The following is an 18,902-nucleotide window of genomic DNA, read 5'->3' on the forward strand; positions in this document are numbered from 1 at the left end:
AGCGAAGCGCCATCCCCATCAGGCTGCCTCCCCCAAAATTTGACCCGCAAGCCTGAATTGGGGCTTGGTGGCTGTGTCTTCCAGGCAGACCCCATTTCCCTACGGAGACAGCAGAACTGGAACCAGGAGAAAAATCCCTGAAGATGGTGAGAAATTCCCTCACCCTGCAGCTTCCCAAGGCAGAAACAGCTCTGAATCCTCACCCCACTGAGATTCTGCCCCCCCCCACTCTGCATCCGCTGCTGGGAAATCAAAATCCCAACCCACCCCCCCCCCAGTTGGAAGGGATCGAGATGCCCCCTCTTTAGAAGCCCACATGAAGGAAGGGAAGAAGAACCTATGGCAACTTGGTATTTCAAACTGGTGAAGAAGAGGTGTGGGGCAGGAGGACTTCTCTCTGGCATGGGGAATCAGCGCCTCCCTCCCAAGCAGACCACATCCATAGTGGGGTGGCAAATGGATATCCCTCCCCCAATTACTTAAAGGAAAATTAAGTCACCCCTTGGACGAGGCAAGGGGACAAGGCTGCTCTTTTTCAAGAGCAAGAGGGCTTCCTAGCTAGATCTGCAGTAGCAGTTCTTAAAACCTCAGAGCCTCTAGGAGGGACCAGTGGAAGCAAGAAGGTAGGAATTTTGGGATAGCAACGGGGCATAGAATGGAGCTCTTCTTCCTACACTTCTGTGCATATGGACTGGGGAATATGTCATGGTATCCCATAGCTACCAGTGAGCATGAGTGAAACCTCTGGAAGAAAAGGACCAGTTCTTGTGGCTTCAGCTCAGCTTCCCCCCCCCCCCATTGGTTTCATTCTTCCACACCCAGCTCTTCCCAGCACCAAGGAAAAATTGTGTCCTACCGTACAACTTCTCTCCTTCTCTAAGGCTCAATAGGACAGGAGAGAAATGAGAACCAGCGAGTTTCCCTCTCAGCTCAAGCAGAATCGCTCCCCATTTCCCAGTCCAGGGGGTTTAATTAGCAACTAGGGAAGTAGCCTCTTTATTCCCCCCTCCCCACATGTGCAAAATGGGGTGTCCCTGTCTGAGACAAAGGTTTGGGGCTTCTTTTTTGTAATTGTTTTTCAGTTGCAGAGAGAACGTTGGTTTCATTCCAGTTCTAGGTACTCAGCTGCTGTATCCAAAAGGAGATTGTCTAGCAAAACTAAGGGCAATCCGACCATTGTTCTGCCTATTTAACCTGTTGAACATTTAAAATTACTAAATCCCAGCAGAGATAGCTGAATTGAACAAGAGCTCCCTCTCAACGAAACCCCCAAAGCATATCAATCTAGTCAAGATGCCTCTTAATTTAGTGAAGTCATTCTACAGGCAGCCTAAGAACTTCACTACAAGGCAACCAAGGGTGGGGCTTGGGTCCCCTGTTTCGTATTTCCTTACAATCTTTGGACTCATGTTTTCATGAGTCCCTTTTTGATAGGCTTTAAGGTGCCAATGAACTATTGCTCTTTTCTGCTGCTGCAGGCAGTCTAACACCTATCTTGATCTTTAAAATGTTTTTATTAAACTACCAGAGATGCTAATCTTTCCATTTTGAGTGCACCAAGTATGGCACTTGTCAATACATCTTTCCTTCCTTCCAACAAACCACTGTATCATAGATACACACACAACATAAACTGATACTTTTGTATTTATTAGAGAATGTAAATAAATCAAAGGATTGTTCCAAAAAAGAGAGTAAAATGGTTACATAGTACAGGAGAAAGTTAACTGAACATCAAACAGAGCTCTCTTGACAAAATGCTGCACTTTCTTCTATACATTAAACTTGTAATACTGGCTAGAAAGTAGGAATCCAGTTTCAACCACTCTTGTTTAGAATGGCCCAAATTCCATCAAATAAATGAAGAACAAGAAGGTTTCTGATACTTCAGAGAAGAAACTATTAGATATAGGAAATAGTTCTTGTTTTCCAGAAGGCTGCCAGGGGATGGCAGTTACAGCTGAGTTGTTCTTTCTAGGCTTTTAGCTGCATCTTTTAATTTCCCAACTAAATCCTAAAAACAAGGAGTCACAACTTTAGAAACAATATGTTATACACTAGGTCATCTGCATAAATGAGAAGTGCCATAAAACTCTATTGTCCTCAAAGCAGATTGAATTTACATGTGAAAAACTCAAGTGTCAAAGGTGTTAAAAAGAACTGAACATTCTGCCCATAATTTGATAATTAATATTCCTATTGCTTTATGAAACATATAGCTGTCTGGTCATATTTTCACAGAGAATACATGTTATTTTTATAGGAATGCTGGGCCAATAATATTGCAAAATGCAACTATTGCCCCAAAACTAAACACACATTTCCTTATTACTGAATGGACCAAAAAAATTAAAAGGATCCAGCAATTATCTAAAATTTCAGTTCTCAATATACTTCTGTGAAAGTACATTCCTTTTAAACCAACAGAACGTTAAAAAATTGCAGAGTGTGAAACTAAGAGATTAGAGATACAACTCTAACATTAGAATGAAACTTCTATCTGCTATTTCCATATCTCAAACTTGTTTCAGTCTTTTACATTCAAGTTTGAAGTTATGTTGCCTTTTGACAAACTGCAAACCACTTTGGAGAAGATACTCAGTTTAAACCTTTTTCCATTTTTAAAAAGTAAAACCTATCATTAATATAGATAAGCCCACTTCCATGTTCCTTTGATCCCTCAGTATCACAGTAGACAGTCGCTGAAAAGTGCCCTTTCCAATATGACATTTACCAACATCATGAAACTTAACTTTAAAACATCTTATGACAAAAGACAGACAAACAACATATTTTTTATCATTTTTTTTAAATAGGGGCAATCCAACACATTCTTCTAGATAACCTTGCAAAGTTTATTTTGGGTGTAAGAAAGTTCACTCTGATGAGATTGGAGATTCACTCGCAAAAAGATGGTATGAAGAAATACCTGTAATTGCTCCATAGAACAACTAAAATTAAGGTCTGGGTGCGATCTTGAGTCACTGCTCTAAAGAAACAAATCCCCCCCCCCCCAAAGTTAGAAGTTTAACATCTGACAAGCTGAAAGAAGCCTTTATTCTAGTAATAGTGAAAAATGCAAAACAGATACATTACCTCTACATTTAAGGTCATCAGATAGGCAGGATGATAATTTTTATGAAGCTGATTAGTCTAGAATGATAGCAATGCAGGGAGGACAATCAGCATTTAACAGAGAAAAAGAAAGCAGAAAGTTGTAACAACCACAAGGTCTAAATTACCTTTATTTGATATTCCAGACGCCAAGAAACATCTGTTATATGCAGTGGACATCTGCCTACACTGAAGAAAACAATGATTATGCTGTGCAGGACAGCCCAACTATTGCACGTGTCCCTACGATCCTCATATAGGTTACTGCACTTTTACATTTAAAAGAGTTCAAAGCTGGGCTGAAAAAGGCAAGACACTAAGACAGCAAGTATCCTAAGAAGGTCTCCTCAGAACCCCACTCAGGTCTATTCAATGGATCTTACTCCCAGGGAAGTGCTCTTTGTAATGCCCTGTTTGTGCAGAACTGTAGCCATTTTAAATAGGTCCCTAATAGTGATAATTTAAAGGTGCATTTGAAATTAAGAGTAAATACTAACATGCATCCCCTTGACCTACCTTCCCAGTAAGATTTCCAAGGAATCTTTATTTTTCTGCAAAATGAAAAAGGAAGGGAAGTTTGCTATCTGGTATAGATTTGACAAATGACATATGAATAGGGAAATGGAATAGAATCAAATTGGCTTCAAAACCTGATATTCGGTGCAAAACTGTTCAATTCTTTCTCTGTCAAACTTACAGTCTTCTAGGCAAGTACTAAAAAGGGGGAGGAGGACAAACAAACCAAAGGCATGGGTTAGCTGTAGTGCCAATAACAACAGAAAACCCGAGGATTTAAAGCAAGGCTCCCTATAGAAATTAACAAGAGGACTGAAATACCTTATGGCAGCTCTCTCAGCTTTGTGTTTCCCAGCTTCCACTATACAAGTTGCTGCTGCTGCGTGGCAATATTTTAACACTGCTGGGTCAATATGTTCCAGATCTGGATGATCTAAAAATAAAGGAGTAGTGGTTGATACACTTAGAGGGAAGTTATCCCAATATGTGTTGCTTGTATATATGTATTATATTGCTTAAGGCCTTCCCTAGAGTTTAAGAAGACTTCTAGTTACAAGTATAACATATTGACTGCAAAAAATTGTTTTCCTACATACAGCGTCAACCCTGAAGGGTGGAGGAACCTCCTCCACAAATGAGCTAGGGAGACGCTTCTCCGAAATCTATATAATACAACCTCCATTATTGTCAGTGTTTCTGGTTTCAAATTTGCCCCATTCAGAATGTTGGCAACATAAGGTAGAACTGGAGAAAAAAAATTGTGTTTTCGATGGTGTTTTCAATAGGGAGCCTTCTGGTTTTCCCTTTTGCGCTTCGTTTTTACATGGAAATCCTGAAACTAATTGGCAAGCGTCCACTGACGGAGCGGGCGGAGGGTCAAGTGCCATGGCAGGAGTCAGGAATACTTTGAGACACGGGAGTTGGAAGAAAGAGCCCGAGAGCCTTTTAATTTCCGTGTTTGGCTGCCAGCGTCGCCCGGGGACGGCGATCCCTTGGCCAAGGCTGCGCCGCACAAGAGACCCTGCGCCGGGCCGCTCCTCCCCACGGCCCTCCTCGCCTCCCAGCCGGCCGCGAACGTCGCGCCAAGACGCCCTGAAGCCCACAGAACCGCCGCCCGAGCGAGCCCCCGCCGCAGGCCGCGCACGTCCCCGCCTCGCCTCGCCTCGCAGCCGGCCGGCCGAGAGAACAGCGCGCCTCCCTCGCCTCGGCCCCGGCCAGCCTCGAGCCCACGTCGCCGTCGCCCACCGGCGGAGAGCGGCTTCCCCAGCCGCGCCGAGGCCCACCCCACGCCCCGGCGAGCCAGCGCCATCCGAGGGCGCCCATCGCGGCCAGTTCCGCTTTCAGGAGCCCGGCAGGGAGCGCCGCGGGAGGCGACGAGGCCGGCAGCCGCCCCACTCCCCGCAGCCCGGCGCAGGAGGCCTTAAGCAACCCGCCGCCGAAGAGACAAAGAGCCAGGCGGGGAGGCTCCGGGAAGCGGCCCGGGAGGGAGAGCGAGAGCGAGAGCGAGAGCAAGAGAGAAGGAGGCCGACCCTCCGCGACCCCTCCCTCCTCCTCCCCGGGCGCTCCCCGGCCTCTCCCGCAGGGCGGCGGCGGCACTCACCCAGCGCGGCCTGCTCGTCCCGGCCGGCCAGGAGGCTCCGGAAGGCGGCCTGCAGCAGGCCGGCGAAGGCTCGCGGGGAGAAGCAGCCCGGGTCGGCCAGGCGCCGCAAGCCGCTCTGCACAGGCTCCGACAGCTCCATTGTGAGCCCCGCCGCGACCTTTGACACGCCGCCCACGTGACCCGCCGCGCGCTCAGCTGATCCCGCCGCTCCGCAGCAGCCACCGAGGAGGAGGGGGGGGGGGAAAGGGAGCCCGGCCGGCCAAGGCAGCCGCGCGCTCGAGCCCTTCTGTGCCGCGCGGCAAGGCCAGGCAGTCGCCCCCCCCCTCCTTCCTTCCTGCCTGCCTGCTGCTGCTGGTGCTGCTGGGCGACGGGGCTTGTGCTCCATCTTGGGCCGCCGGGGCTTGAGGTCAGGGCGAGGGCTGAGGGAGACGCCGCCGCCGCGGAGCGCTCGCCCTCTCCCCCGGCGCGCGAAGGGCTTCATAGGCTCAGCTGCCCTTCGGAGCCCGGCTGTAATTCCCCCGTAAGGAAGCCTAAACAGTGGACAGCTCGGGAAGTTGCACGCAAGCGGCACACAGTTGAGGCTGGCGAGGTTAGTGGATAACCCCGCTTCCGCCAGCCACCGAGCACGAAAAACAGCCTCCCTTCTTGCCAAAGGACGAGTCTTTCTTTCTTTCTTTCTTTCTTTCTTTCTTTCTTTCTTTCTTTCTTTCTTTCTTTCTTTCTTTCTTTCTTTCTTTCTTTCTTTCTAGGCCCCGCAAAAGCCTCTAGCACTGGCCATTTCAAATATTCCTGTTAAGATGTTCTTAGTATTCATAGTAGAGGGGCTGTTTATAATTTCGGGAGGCGTTAGCAACATTTTTAGTGCTATTAATTTCTGCAAAGTAGATTCTAGAGGCAGGGAGAAGTCCGCCTTTACATGTAGGTCTGGAATATGCTTACTGAAGTTATTAATCTGAAACATGTTTTTGCCGATTTTTCACACACCCACAGTTAGTCCTTGCACTACAGGCAACCTCATTTTGCACAGATCCTGCAGTATTGTGCTGCTGGTATCTCAGAGTAATTTTCTAGCGACTTAAGTTTGTGTGCAGCTGTTGCTGAAGTAGGCTCCGGCCCAGGGAAGCTACAGACAACTTTTGTTACCCCTTATGTGCCTTTAATAATTGGCTGTTTTTTTTTCTTCCTGTGACTGATTAACACTGTTGCCCTCTTGAAATGTATCCCCTTAGATGTGCTAATAAATTTATATCTCTGTCTATAAATAGAAGAAATTGTAATTCCTGGAAGAGGAACACTGAAGATCAAGCTTCTCTTTTAAGAAAGAGCTGAATAAGATCTATAAATACAAGGGATGATTAAGAAACAGAGTCTTAATTCAGTGCTTTAATAATAATGGATTTTGGATATTTTCATTTTATAATTTTGGAAATATTTAGCTGGGCTGATAGAGTCCAGATAGAAATGTATCGTTTTCAGGCTAGGCCTGAAAACTTTAGCTCTGCCCTTGTGGGAGCTTCATCCAGTGGGTGAGGGGCTGTGTCAACAGCTTTAATTTCTGCTAGATTGATTTTTCATTTCCTCACAGATTAAAATAGGATTACTAAATGGCTACTTCAAGACCTGTGTGTTTCTTTGTTACCATTAACAAAATAATTTTCCTGGCAGCACAGACCTCTCACTGTTAGCTATTAATCTTTTGATCTTTTAGTTTTAACAAGATTTTGGCTTTGTTAACCCCCTTGAAAGTATTTAAAATACAGGAGTGGGATAAGTGTTTTATATAAATAGGAATTCATATTGCTGAAAGATCAAAGATCTTTTGTGAATGTGATTGACATTATTTGTGTAGTTTGGCTAAATGAAGCCAATTGATGCATCGGTTTCTCTCCCCTGCTAACACACACTGTGTCAATCCTCCCATGATTTTTTTTAAGTGATCATGGATTGTACCATATGTATTGTGATGCCATAAGGAGCTTCATTTAAGCTTTCTCTCTAATCTTACACAAGCTTAGATACTTTTGCTTAGACCTGCTGCTGCTGCTAAGATATAATGTGATTTTCACTACTGTTGTAAAAACACGAACCGTAAATGCATTAATGCAATCTTGGTTGCATTAATGTTTCTTATTTAAAACCCCCAAACATGCATTTAGCATGCTGTTGAAAGAAAAAAATACAGCTCCCGTGAATATTTATATGAAGAATGGAAGTTGGCTCCATTCAGATAATATTGATTCCCCTAATTATCTATGCCGGAACCCTCTAAGAAAGGCGTACCAGATTTTCCCCTTTGAAAATCTCAAAGGAAGAATTTTATAGCCTCCACAGACTACATGTTCCCCATGTATAATGTAGAACTCTCTCTTACAAATTATGTGGCATTATTTTCATATAGAATTAGAGTTAAGATTGCAATATAGACTTCTTCAGTCAAACCTTAATAAGAATGTTCATCTAGAATGTATTATGAAATCCTTCAGTAAGTTAGTTGAAGCTGCTGAAGAGTATCAGCTTTGTTCCTATATATGCCTTTATGCCATTTCATGATGGTTTTTCGCCAGTATCGTCAACCTTGTGGTAGTTTACTCTAGTTTAAATCTATCAGGCTTTCTGAAGAGGTCAGTATCAGGCCAAGAACCTTGATGCAATCAAAAGCATCCAGTGTGTTTCCAGATCTGTTCCTAGTTGTTCATAACTGACTAGTTCATGCTATGAGAAATAACACATTAGGTGATTGATTGGTGGGGCTTACTGTATTCCTTTATGTATTTTTCATAATAATTATGTATTTATTATGTATTTATTTATAATTAGAGGTATATTGGTTCTATCATGTTACTGTAAATAGGGAGTAAAAAAGTGTATGGTATTATATAGGTTACTGTTACAGTGAAAAATTAAAAACTATCTCAAAAAGGCATCTGTTGAGGTTTTGGTAAAACAGCATGATTTAAATATCACTTGATTGGTCACCTGTCTTTTAACCAACCAATGGTTTGATTTTCTTAGAGACTGGAATTTTGTTCTTGCTTCTTAAAATTTAGGATCATTCTCTTAATTTTGCTTCTCTTTGCGTTCTGAAAGAAGCAATAAAAAGTCATGAGATTTCTCTAAATGATTTTGGACCTCTGGATAAATTAGAGCATTACTGGATAAATATTGGGCCCTTGTATAAATGCCATATGGATCTGGTGAGCTAGATTCAAGTCATAGCTTTTGAGCACACAGAGGTAGTCCAGATCTAAACATTATTTCATCTGCCTGTTTAATTTTTGTGACAATTAAGTATTCATTGTAAATAGCTTTAAAACACAAACATGTAAATAGCACTGCTGTTTATAATTATGGGCTACTTTTTAAGCTACTTTCAGTTTCAAAAGCAGCTTTCTGTAGGCACCAAGGGGAGGATCCTGTTGAACAAAGCCCTTCTTGCCTGGCCAGAGGCATTACCTTAATACATTAGAAAGTCTTAAACCATGTTGTTGTAGACTGTCATAACTGATATTTGCTCCAAAGCAGCCCCACAATCCACAGCAGCAGTCCTAAGGGATTGTAAGCTCCAGGAGGAGAATGTAGCCTTTTTAATTGTTCCAAAAAAATGATTGATGAAATATTCTGCATGGAATTAAATTTTGATTTGCATAGTTTTTCCCCCTCTCTAATCTCAAAGGGTGCTTTACCAAGAGGTAAGAAGCTTTAGCTTTAAAGTGAAACTGCTCACTAAACAAGAGTGAAAATGTGACAGATGGGTATTTCCAGAGCATGCAAAACTGAACGGTGTTGCACCGTGGCTTGGTTATATTTATATGGGAAAAACGTAGGTCCAGTCTCTGCTCAGTGGGTGGCCTTCAGCATGGCATTGTCTTCCGGCCTTGCTTACATGGACTTGCTTTGAGGTTGAGATGTTACTCTGAGCTTGTTGGAGGATGGTAGTAATCAAAGTAATGAAGCATTCATAACTGTTAAATAGAATGTGTCTGTGTATTTGCAGAACTTTACAGTGTAGTTCTATGTTTGTTTAGTTAGAAGAACAGGGTTAGTCAAACTGCGGCCCTCCCGATGCGTTCGCTGGCAGGGACTCATGGGAATTGTAGTCCATGGACATCTGGAGGACCACAGTTTGACTACCCCCGAGTTAGAAGAATTACTTTGTTCAATGGATCTCACTACTGAATAAATGTATAGTATGGAGCACTTTCCCCATCCTCTTACAAGCAAATGACATTTCTTTATAATAAATATATAAATAGACTGCATATCAATAGTCTTAGTGAGAAAGGAGAACAGGAAATAAGATTGAAAATAATAATAATTAATAATAATTATTCAAATACTGATGTGCTAGCTAGCAAAATTATATTCTCTTATCTCTTATATTCTCTGAACTTGTTTAGGATATTGTAATCTTAAATTTAGCATGACCAGATCTATCAAAACATTTGAAAACAGTTTTCTAAGTATTTTCGTATCAAGCTTTTCCTGACAAATATGTCTTTACCTGGATAAAATGCGTTCTTGATTACTTCTTGTATATTGTTCCCTGTTTCAGGATACTGCTGCAGTTTTGAAAATACAAACCAGTACATGAAATCCATTTTATCTATCATGACTGGAACCCTTTATTTTGAAAAGCTGTGGATTATTATGGATCCAGTTAAGCATTTTTCTGTCAAAGCTGAGTTTTGCTTACAGAGACATTGTCAGTTTGGAATGTGGTTACATTTTTAAATTATTTTTTAAAAATAAATAAGTTCACTCTCTTTGTCATTCTGTGGGTTTCTTCTCACTTGTGATGCTTTGTAGAAAAAAGACACACCCCAATAGGACAAGGTACAAAGACAAAGGTATGCATATATTTTTATTACCCCAATGGACATATACTCCTAGTAGTAAAGTATATTTGTGTTGGCCTGACTGAAACTTTAATTGTTGGACAAGGGAAATTGCCATGCATAGATTGTCAGAAAGAGAACAGATACAGGTAAGGAAGGGACTGAAGATAGATGATCTTTTGTTAATATTATTTTTGTAATTGTTGATCCTTATTTCCCTTAAGTTTCCCTTTATTTCCCTTAAATGTTAAAACATATGTCCAACACATCACATTTTCTCTAAAATATAATAATTAAAAATCAACAATTGGTAATTAAATGACAAGTGCCATTTTGCTTGTCAGCTGACATATGCTGCTCCCATTTTTCACTCGCCGATGACAGGTTGTGGTTTTCCAACAGATTGGGTGCCTCGCCGGAGAGCAGCTGCAAAATGAACGTTTTCAGCCACATTCCTAAAAGAACCATTCATAAGACTCAAGGTGATTAGCTAACAGCATTGTCTCAGATGCACTGGACATGGCATTCCTGAACATCTCTGTCTTCCATAAGGATGCGTAACATCTCAAATTGTACTTGGCAGCACTTTTTTGTTCTTGAGTTAAATTGGGACAATGGCCAAGATCCTAGTGAAAAAATACCAATTTATGACACATGGGAAAAGCACAGTATTATGAAGTGTTTTGAGCATAGATAGTTCATATTGCAACAACATCAAGATTCAAGTGTTTCCTTTGCTATGTTTCTGTAGGGAAAGGTTTATGGAAAACTATCTTCTACTTCCAACATTTTATTCTTAGACCAGGCCTCAAACCCCCTAATGCATGATGCAGATGGTGTGCTTCCACCTTCATTGTCCTTGGTTTGAACATGTAACAAAATCTTTTACTGCCGTGTCGATCACCCATGAAATATCTGTGAGGTTCAGTGCTCACAAATGTTTATGTAGTGGGCTCACTACTTTAATTCCCAGTCTGCTATTGCTAATAATTAGTTATGTTAAAGGGAGGACTTTAGTTGAGGTCCACTCAGTCCTACTCACCATGGTATTATGGGGAGGGGGGGGGGACACTCTTCAGCTGCAGGATCAGACACTACAATGCGCACAATGCTATGCTTTGTTAACAATAATTTCAAGGACAAAAAAAGAAAATCTGCCATGCGTCTTGAAGCAGTATTTTTGTTTTGATACCTTGTCATCAAAGTGGAAGTCAGAGGGGTAATGACCCCTGAAGACCCAACCCACACATCATGGCCTGTTTTATTTTTCTCTTTGACAGAGAAGACAAGCAGAAGAACAGAAAAGAACATCAGAGAGGGAGTCAAAATATCACTAAGTCAACATATCTTTCTAAGTGCCATATCTATTATGCTCAGAAAAAAAATATTCAGGAGGAGTAGAGAAATAAAATGAAAACAATTTAGTACAATATGAATTATCAATTGGACTAAATGTCACAAAGCCAATAGGACATTTTTTGCTTAATAACTAAATGCAGATGGATGGTGAATAAAATCCAAATAAAACTCAAAGCAGAATGATAAACGTTCCAGATGAGATAATGGACAAAGGAATTACGATAGAACGCAATGTAGGGAAAACGGCAAATATATTTGTAGGTATTACATAACAAATTGTTAATGATGTGTAAAAGAGGTTTCATTTGACTGACAGACTGTTCTGTATTGGGAGAAGAGTGCGTGCACCCAAAGGCTTATGCCAAGAATAAAACGTCCTTGGTTTTAAAGGTGAAACTGGATTCAAGCTTTGTTCTGCTGCTTTAGACTAACACTGTTACCCAAATGTTCTAAAGTCACCTTTTTTGGGGTTGGCATTTCTTTTTTAATGTTAAAAGAGGAAGCAAGAGAAATATGTGTCATTTTCTTAATGACTACAAATGTAGCACAAAAAATACCAACCTCCAAATTTATGATTTGTCTACTCGTTTAGAAATAAAATGGCTTAGAAATGATCTGCATTAATTTCTGCTTTCTGACACATCCATGTTATAGGGAGCAAAACATATCTAGCAGTCAAATCTCTTGATTACCTATTGGATGGCACTGAAAAACATTTCTCAAGTATAGAGTACCAAATTTCTCAAGTATAGAGTACCAAATCACATTCTCGAAATAATGATTTAGTTCTTTTGACTTTGTGCAACTGTCAAAAATGGCCAGTAAGATAGTATTTGAATGTGATGCATATATAATTATTCGGCAACAAGTTTACCAAATTCCTTAAAAATGCCTGCGTATTTCAGTAATTTGTCTCAAGTACTAATTAATACTGGTGAATTACATAGTCCATGATTTTGTGTGTGTGTGTGTTCATTCCTCCATTCTGTGCTACTCTGTAATTGGAATGTGAAAAAGACATGAATTACATTTATTTATAGTAGAGTCCCTTTTTGATAATTTTGTATTTTATCCTCCTTTGTTAAACAAGGAATCCAGATTTGCGTGTCCTACCTTTTCTTCTTTGAAAAAGGCCCAGATACTTGAATATAGCAACAGAAACAAAAATAGCTAAAATGAACATAGGGATGAAAGTATTTTTCAAAACGTTCCATGTAGCTATTTTATTTCTTTTTGATGAAACACTTTGAGCCACCCTTCGCTGAAAATGATACAGTTAAAAACATCAAAGGTATTTTCAAAGCACAACATTATATTTAAGTGTTCCAAATACTAGAAGTTATACTTTTCCTTCCTTTAAGTGTCAGATCAATTTTTTTTAAAAGTTGCTTAAAAAATTGATTCCAGGCAACTGATTTGTATTTAAAAACCAGAGCACACAACGAGAATGTATAAATGAACATTTTTAAAGGTTATTAATTAAAATACAGTGTGTTATTAATTAAAATCATTGTGTTATTGGCTATATATTAATATATAGCATCTACAAAAATGTCTAAGCCCCATTCAGGGTTAGAGATATGAAACAGAAAGCCGAAACTGTGTACATGCGTATTCCAAGATCCTATTGTATGGTATTGTATTCAAGGCATAAAGCAACCAGAACAAGCCAGGTCATGATTCTGATAGAATGCAGTACTTTGAGCTTTTTCACTATTTTTAATTTGGCCGAGGGTAGTTTTTAAGGGGAAACTGAGAATTAGAATGTCTTGAAGGAGAAATGGTGAGTATGTGTGAAGGTACAAAATATTAGCCACAAGGCCTAGAAATGGCACCTGGCTTAACCTGCCAGGAACGCAGCAAATAAACACAACTGTTTCTGCTTTATGCTAATTTATTGGAAATAAACTGATACAGCAAGTGTTTCTCTTAACATTTTGCTACATAGCTTCATGCAGCAATACAGCGGAAGTGCTCAGTTATTCCTACAAATTGTTCTTGATACAACCACTAATAAATAAATTTGCACATTGTTGTATGACCATTCTTGCTTGTGCATCCTAATACAACTCAAAAATAAACCTAAATCTAATCAGAAGATACATGGAAAATACTATTGTTACAAGAGAGGGCTGATATAATGATTAAAGCTGTCCTCTGTATTTGAATCTCTTTACAACTTTGTTTTTTAGAAAGAAGCACTGAAAGATGAATATTGGAAATGGCCAAAAGTTTTAAAATGTTATTATGCATTTGTATTTCTCCCGTGCTCAAATCATGTTTTCCCAGCTGGAATCTTATGCACAGTCATTTTGATCTCTAAGGCTTCTGATGCAGAGCCAAGGATGCACATATGAAGAGAGAAAACGTCATTTTGGAAGATAACATTAAAGGACTACCAGGGGGGAAAACAGACAAACTGAAAAGGAAACAAAAGGACATGTTTGAGATCTGGGTGTTTGTCATGGTACTAAAATGTGATTTAGCATGAGGCCAAGCTGGTAAAATAGCTTGTGTTTATATAACAAACAGAAACGTGTTTTCCTAAAGTCCACTTTGAGTTAGTTTAAAAAAAATCAAGGCACAGAAATTAGTGGTCTCTTTTCAGTAAATGCACCAATGTTTGATCAATATGCGGGAGTACACAGAAAACAAAAGATATTTGTAAGAGCAGCATATGACTCAATTATGCAGGCAGTTCCACCACTTTCTAACAATAATATAAATATACTTTTAAAATAATGTAAACAAATTGTCTTCTGCTAAAATAGGCGCTGTAGAACGATTTTTAGAATTCAAGGCAGCATCTACGGAAGGATTCTAGTCAAACGTTTAGATTCCTGGAAGAATGCCCAGACGTTGAGACAGGATCCCCCATACATTACTTGAAGGAACACTTCATTGTTTTGTGTGACAAAAACTGTAATGGTCTTTGCTGCAAAATGACATTCCCCCATTGTATTTTTAATAGTGTAAATATGGATTCAACAGTTTTGAATGTTGTGACCCCATGTAACTGGCAAAAGAATGATTAGCACTGATGTCAAAAGAAGAGGGAAAACCTTGCCTGGGTCTTGGAACTGTACCCCAAAGACATTCGTACCCCTTAAAGACTATCAGAAAAGTCTGAGGCGCTGGGATCTCCTCCCCCCTCACCGAACTGTTTTAAATTCTTGTGACAATTATGCGGGGTTCCACTTGCTATGGACAGAATTCCTGATGAGCATACGTCAGCTGTTACACGATCAGAAGCTGGTTTGATCTATTTTAGAAAGAACTTGTATTTTCTCCTTCAAGACGTATATTTGCCTTCAGACATTTGCCTCATTCTTCAGTTGTTTGATTCAGTTTACATAGGAGAAATGTTAATAATGAGATGCTTTGTAGAAATTGCAGAGAATGAATGAACAGTACATATAAACGCTGCGCACTGCATGATAATACTTTGGTGAGTAGTTTCACACAAATACAGACTCCCAGTTCTCAATCTGCTTTTCCTTATGACAGAAGCAGTTTAGCCCGTCAAGGTAAAACTAATCACAAACTATGGTTTGCAATTCAGCTTTGTATTAAATGGTTGATTATAAGACTCGCCCCATTCAGGAGCTGAGCAAATTACCTGTACCCCTCAGAGTACTTCTAAGCTTTGTTTTATGCCATGTTTGCTTGCTTGTGAATGAAGCCCACGATAGGTGGCTAGCGAAATGAGTCCCTAAATACTTAATGGTGTTGGGAGAAAGGTAGAGAACACTGTTCTCAAAATTCAAGCGTCCCTTATAAGTAGGGATAATAAACATTTTGAAGGGTAAGGCTCATTTTGCAGGAAAGCTGTGTAAGAAATTAGGAAAGATTCTGGGTACATTATATCAGCACATTCTTCTCTTCAAGCTTCATTGAGATTATTCACATTTCTGTTTCAGCTTTCCATCCAGAAAGCAAACCCTCCAGGCAGGTAACAGTGCTAAAAACAAACATGACATTACAACACAGTTGCCACAATTTCTCCCTTCAAGCAGCCTCAATAAAATCAGCATCATAAAAAGCACAACTGCAACTATTATTCAGTAATAAAACGAGGGAAAGGTACAGAGGGTGAAAAGGTAGACAAGGTGGGAGTATTCCAGAAATTAATGGGAGCTGTGCAACAGCATCATGTATACCAAATGTTCTGGTGGGTTGTTATCTTCTGGACATTATTAGTCCCCTCCCTTTGAAAAAATTATTGCCATGTATGAAGATTTTTTTAAAAACCTCATATAAAAGATATCTTTACACAGATCTACCATTAAAATGGAAGTTTCCTGATGGGTGACTGAATAGCTTGCCAAAATGCATGATAATGTCACAAAGATGATAGTCATCTAGCTGTTAACAACAACCTGGCTTTGTGCCACTATATTTATTAACGTAAAGCATCACAAACAGGTAACAGACAGATTTGGTGAAGATGAGGATAAGAAGAGCTAATTTTTATACTCTGTTTTTAACTACCCGAAAGAGTCTGAGAGCAGCTTACAAACACTGTCCCCCTCCCTGCAAAAGACACCCTGTGAGGTAGGTGGAGCTGAAAGAGTCCTAACAGAACTGCTCTGCAAGAGCTTCATTAAGAGAAGTGACTAACCAAAGGCCCCCCAGCTGGCTGCATGTGGAAGAGTGGGGAATCAAACCCAGTTCTCCAGATTAGAGTCCACTACTCCTAACCGCTACACCACACTGGCTCATGGCAGAAATAAAAATCTCTACCATCTGGATGGGGAGTGGTAATACATTTTCAGAAGTATACATTATGGAGAAACATATTGCAAATCAATCCAGATTAAGGATCCTCATTATTTACACATCTGACGATTTCAGGGAAATTTCCTAAGGATTTAGGAAGCAAATTCTCCATGATGTGACCTGAATTTCTCACAATGATGGTATATTCTTCACGGTGCTTTGTTCTTTTGTTCCTGCTTAATTTTTGTTTGTGAATGGGGAAAACTGACCAAAAGGAAGCAGCTATTGTGATCTGGAATATCTGAGTACTTCCGTTTGATTAGTCATAGCTGTTGACTGAAGCTATGATGAACCTTCATACCTTGATGAACTCAGCAAAATCAATTTCATTTTGTCTTCAGATTTTTTTTTAAAAAATTGTTTTTTTTGCCAGATCTATGCTCAACAACAAATGAACAGTGGGCCAAACACATCAACAGTTCTTCACATCAAGGATCTGCCTTAGAGAACTACCTTTATTATAATGAAATCTTCTATTGCTCTGTTCATATATTGTCTCTCCCAAACTACATCTTTAACAGATGAATCTCTCTCTTGCTTTTAAGTAAGGATTTGGGTCATTTATCTCCAATATATTATAAGATAAATTAAGGTGATTATACGACTACTTCGGCTTTTGCAGTATTTTTTCCCTCTCCATCACCTGAACATGAACAGTCGAATTTTCTGGTGGGGCAAAAATCCAAGAATATAATTAAGTTGCATGATTTGTTGTAATTACTAATAAGATAAGTGCTAACACTGATAATATTGATCATATAAATTAATTTTGGTCCATTACATTTTATCTAGGCTTGTATTTTGCATTCTGCTTAATGTCTAGTTTGTGTTTCTTTCAAAGAGATTGTTGTCTACAATAAATTCATTTTCTACCGATTAAATCCTGAGGCGTTTATAAAATATTTTAATCCGAGCTGTTTTTTGCAAAAGGTTGGTGAAACCTAATAATGCATTATACTCTAGATCTCTGAATTTGTTCAGTGTTTTTAAAATAATTTTTGAAAGAGGAGTTTATCTGCTATCTTTATCCTAGCAAACTGTTTAATCCAAAATGTCATATAGTATCCCTCCTCAGGATTCAAAAGACAGAATAACTAGGTCCGTGACTCCAAGGAGTGCTGTACTTATATTGCTAACCCCATAACCACCTTTCAGATGCTTCACAAAGTCATTTTTCTTGATGTTAAGTAAAGTTTCCAATGCTTTTCAAGCAGTATGCTCTGAATATTCTGAATTTTTAAAATGTATGCTATACTTATTCAGTGCCTGTGAACTGCAACAAAGAAAAGAATCTTTAAAATTGTCTTTACACTGGGATGAGGTTAATAAAAAAATCTTTTAAATATAACATGGCAACAATGGCCTATTATTCTAAAAGCTTTGGTCTATAGGAAAACATTCTTCCACAAAGAAAAAAAGGAAAAACGTCTACAGGTTTTGTGTATCAGAGAATCATGGTAGTACTACGCAGAATTTATCAATATGGTTTGTAAAAAAACTCCACCTTCCTTCATGTAATTACCATGCAAAACAAAAGCAGAAGCTCTAATCTAGCAATAGTTTCTTATCCCTGTGGTTACAATCTTAAAGAGGCTTGCTATGAAGTACATTCCACTGAACTCAGTGGGACATCTGAATAAACACACTTAGGATTTCACTGCATGTTACACTGGAAAAACCAATGGGACCAAAATCGGTGGTGAACATTTTGCTTAATTGGTTTCAATGGGATGTGCAGTCGTATCCTGTAGGTATGTTTACTTGCAAGTTAAATTACACTCTGCTCAGTAGGGGCTTATTCCCAATGAAGAGTGCATAGTATCTTAGTCTACTTTAGTTGCATCAGGTCCAAAAGCTAACCATGGAGGTATGCATAAAGAGACAAAACAAGTGATGTCTATGATATTTTATCAACAACTGTGGCAACATTTAAACGTAAGAAGAAAAAACTGCATCTTTTCTCAGTTCTTATTTTCCACTGTAAAAATTAATCTTGAAGCAATATTAACCCCAGGCATACTGTGCACAGGAGAAATACTAGAAGGTAGTAATGTGATGGCTACCATCTCAGCAGAAGGCTAGTAACCCAACAGCTAGGACAAAAAGCATGACATTTTGAGTGTTTCTGGTTTTGTTGTTGTTGTTGCAGTAGTCCTCCGGGCCATATTCATAGATATGGGAATGCTGTTTCTTTCTTTCTGAAGTTGTGTGTTATATGGCCTGGCAAATACTAGGAAGCATGAGCCCAGTGGTTACATAGGCATATGAAACTAGGTCATGAACCTCTACATCAGGGGTAGTCAACCTGTGGTCCTCCAGATGTTCACAGACTACAATTCCCATGAGCCCCTGACAGCAATTGCTGGTAGGGGCTCATGGAAATTGTAGTCCATGAACATCTGGAGGGCCACAGGTTGACTACCCCTGCTCTACATCACAGCTTAAGAAAATGCTGATCTTTCTCTGATGGCCATGAGCAATTTTAATGGAAGTGACCTAGCTTAGTCTATTGTACTTTAAGTTCTTTCCAAAAGTGACCACTCTATAGTAACTTCTTGTGCCAACCATGCTCTTTGTAATAGTTTCTTCTGTCAGCGTTCGTCTGTCTGGGGTAGTGGAAACGATGGAGATCAGAATGGTGGGACAAGAGGCAGAACTGAACTGAGAAACCCCGGGGAAAAAATAATTTATATACAATC

At 39.9% G+C, this 18,902-nt stretch overlaps 1 protein-coding gene and 1 long non-coding RNA gene across 4 annotated transcripts; one reads left to right on the forward strand and one right to left on the reverse strand.

Moving 5' to 3' along the window:
• Nucleotides 1-1,629: 1,629 nt before the first annotated feature.
• On the reverse strand, nt 1,630-5,796 carry COMMD3 (COMM domain containing 3). Of its 3 annotated transcripts, XM_077304571.1 has the most exons (8): nt 5,231-5,790; nt 3,952-4,063; nt 3,765-3,828; nt 3,631-3,665; nt 3,243-3,303; nt 3,097-3,153; nt 2,930-2,989; nt 1,630-2,014 (listed from the first exon to the last, which is right to left on the reverse strand). In XM_077304571.1, the coding sequence occupies exons 1-8, from the start codon at nt 5,709-5,711 to the stop codon at nt 1,955-1,957; spliced, it is 930 nt and encodes a 309-aa protein (XP_077160686.1). In that variant the 5' UTR covers nt 5,712-5,790; the 3' UTR covers nt 1,630-1,954. The 3 variants fall into 3 exon arrangements, with proteins under 3 accessions (XP_077160686.1, XP_077160687.1, XP_077160689.1); XM_077304572.1 differs by lacking the exon at nt 2,930-2,989 and having other exon boundaries at nt 5,231-5,795; XM_077304574.1 differs by lacking the exons at nt 2,930-2,989; nt 3,097-3,153 and having other exon boundaries at nt 5,231-5,796.
• Nucleotides 5,797-5,826: 30 nt separating this feature from the next.
• Nucleotides 5,827-12,038, forward strand: LOC143821029 (uncharacterized). Its single transcript, XR_013225642.1, has 2 exons — nt 5,827-10,547; nt 11,346-12,038. It is a non-coding gene; the product is annotated as an uncharacterized LOC143821029 (long non-coding RNA).
• The last annotated feature ends 6,864 nt before the right edge of the window (nt 12,039-18,902 follow it).

Source organism: Paroedura picta, chromosome 11 (genome assembly GCF_049243985.1).
Source record: "Paroedura picta isolate Pp20150507F chromosome 11, Ppicta_v3.0, whole genome shotgun sequence".
Taxonomy (NCBI): Eukaryota; Metazoa; Chordata; class Lepidosauria; order Squamata; family Gekkonidae; genus Paroedura; species Paroedura picta.

What these genes read in the sequence shown, in the direction of transcription:
- COMMD3 (XM_077304571.1), bottom strand. Translation starts at nt 5,711, where the DNA reads ATGAAGCCCTTCGCGCGCCGGGGGAGAGGGCGAGCGCTCCGCGGCGGC. An exon ending in GCTGAGAGAGCTGCCATAAG is followed by an intron (nt 3,829 to 3,951) that starts GTATTTCAGTCC and finishes CCCCCTTTTTAG; the next exon opens with TACTTGCCTAGAAGACTGTA. An exon ending in TTGGAAATCTTACTGGGAAG is followed by an intron (nt 3,304 to 3,630) that starts GTAGGTCAAGGG and finishes TGTTTTCTTCAG; the next exon opens with TGTAGGCAGATGTCCACTGC.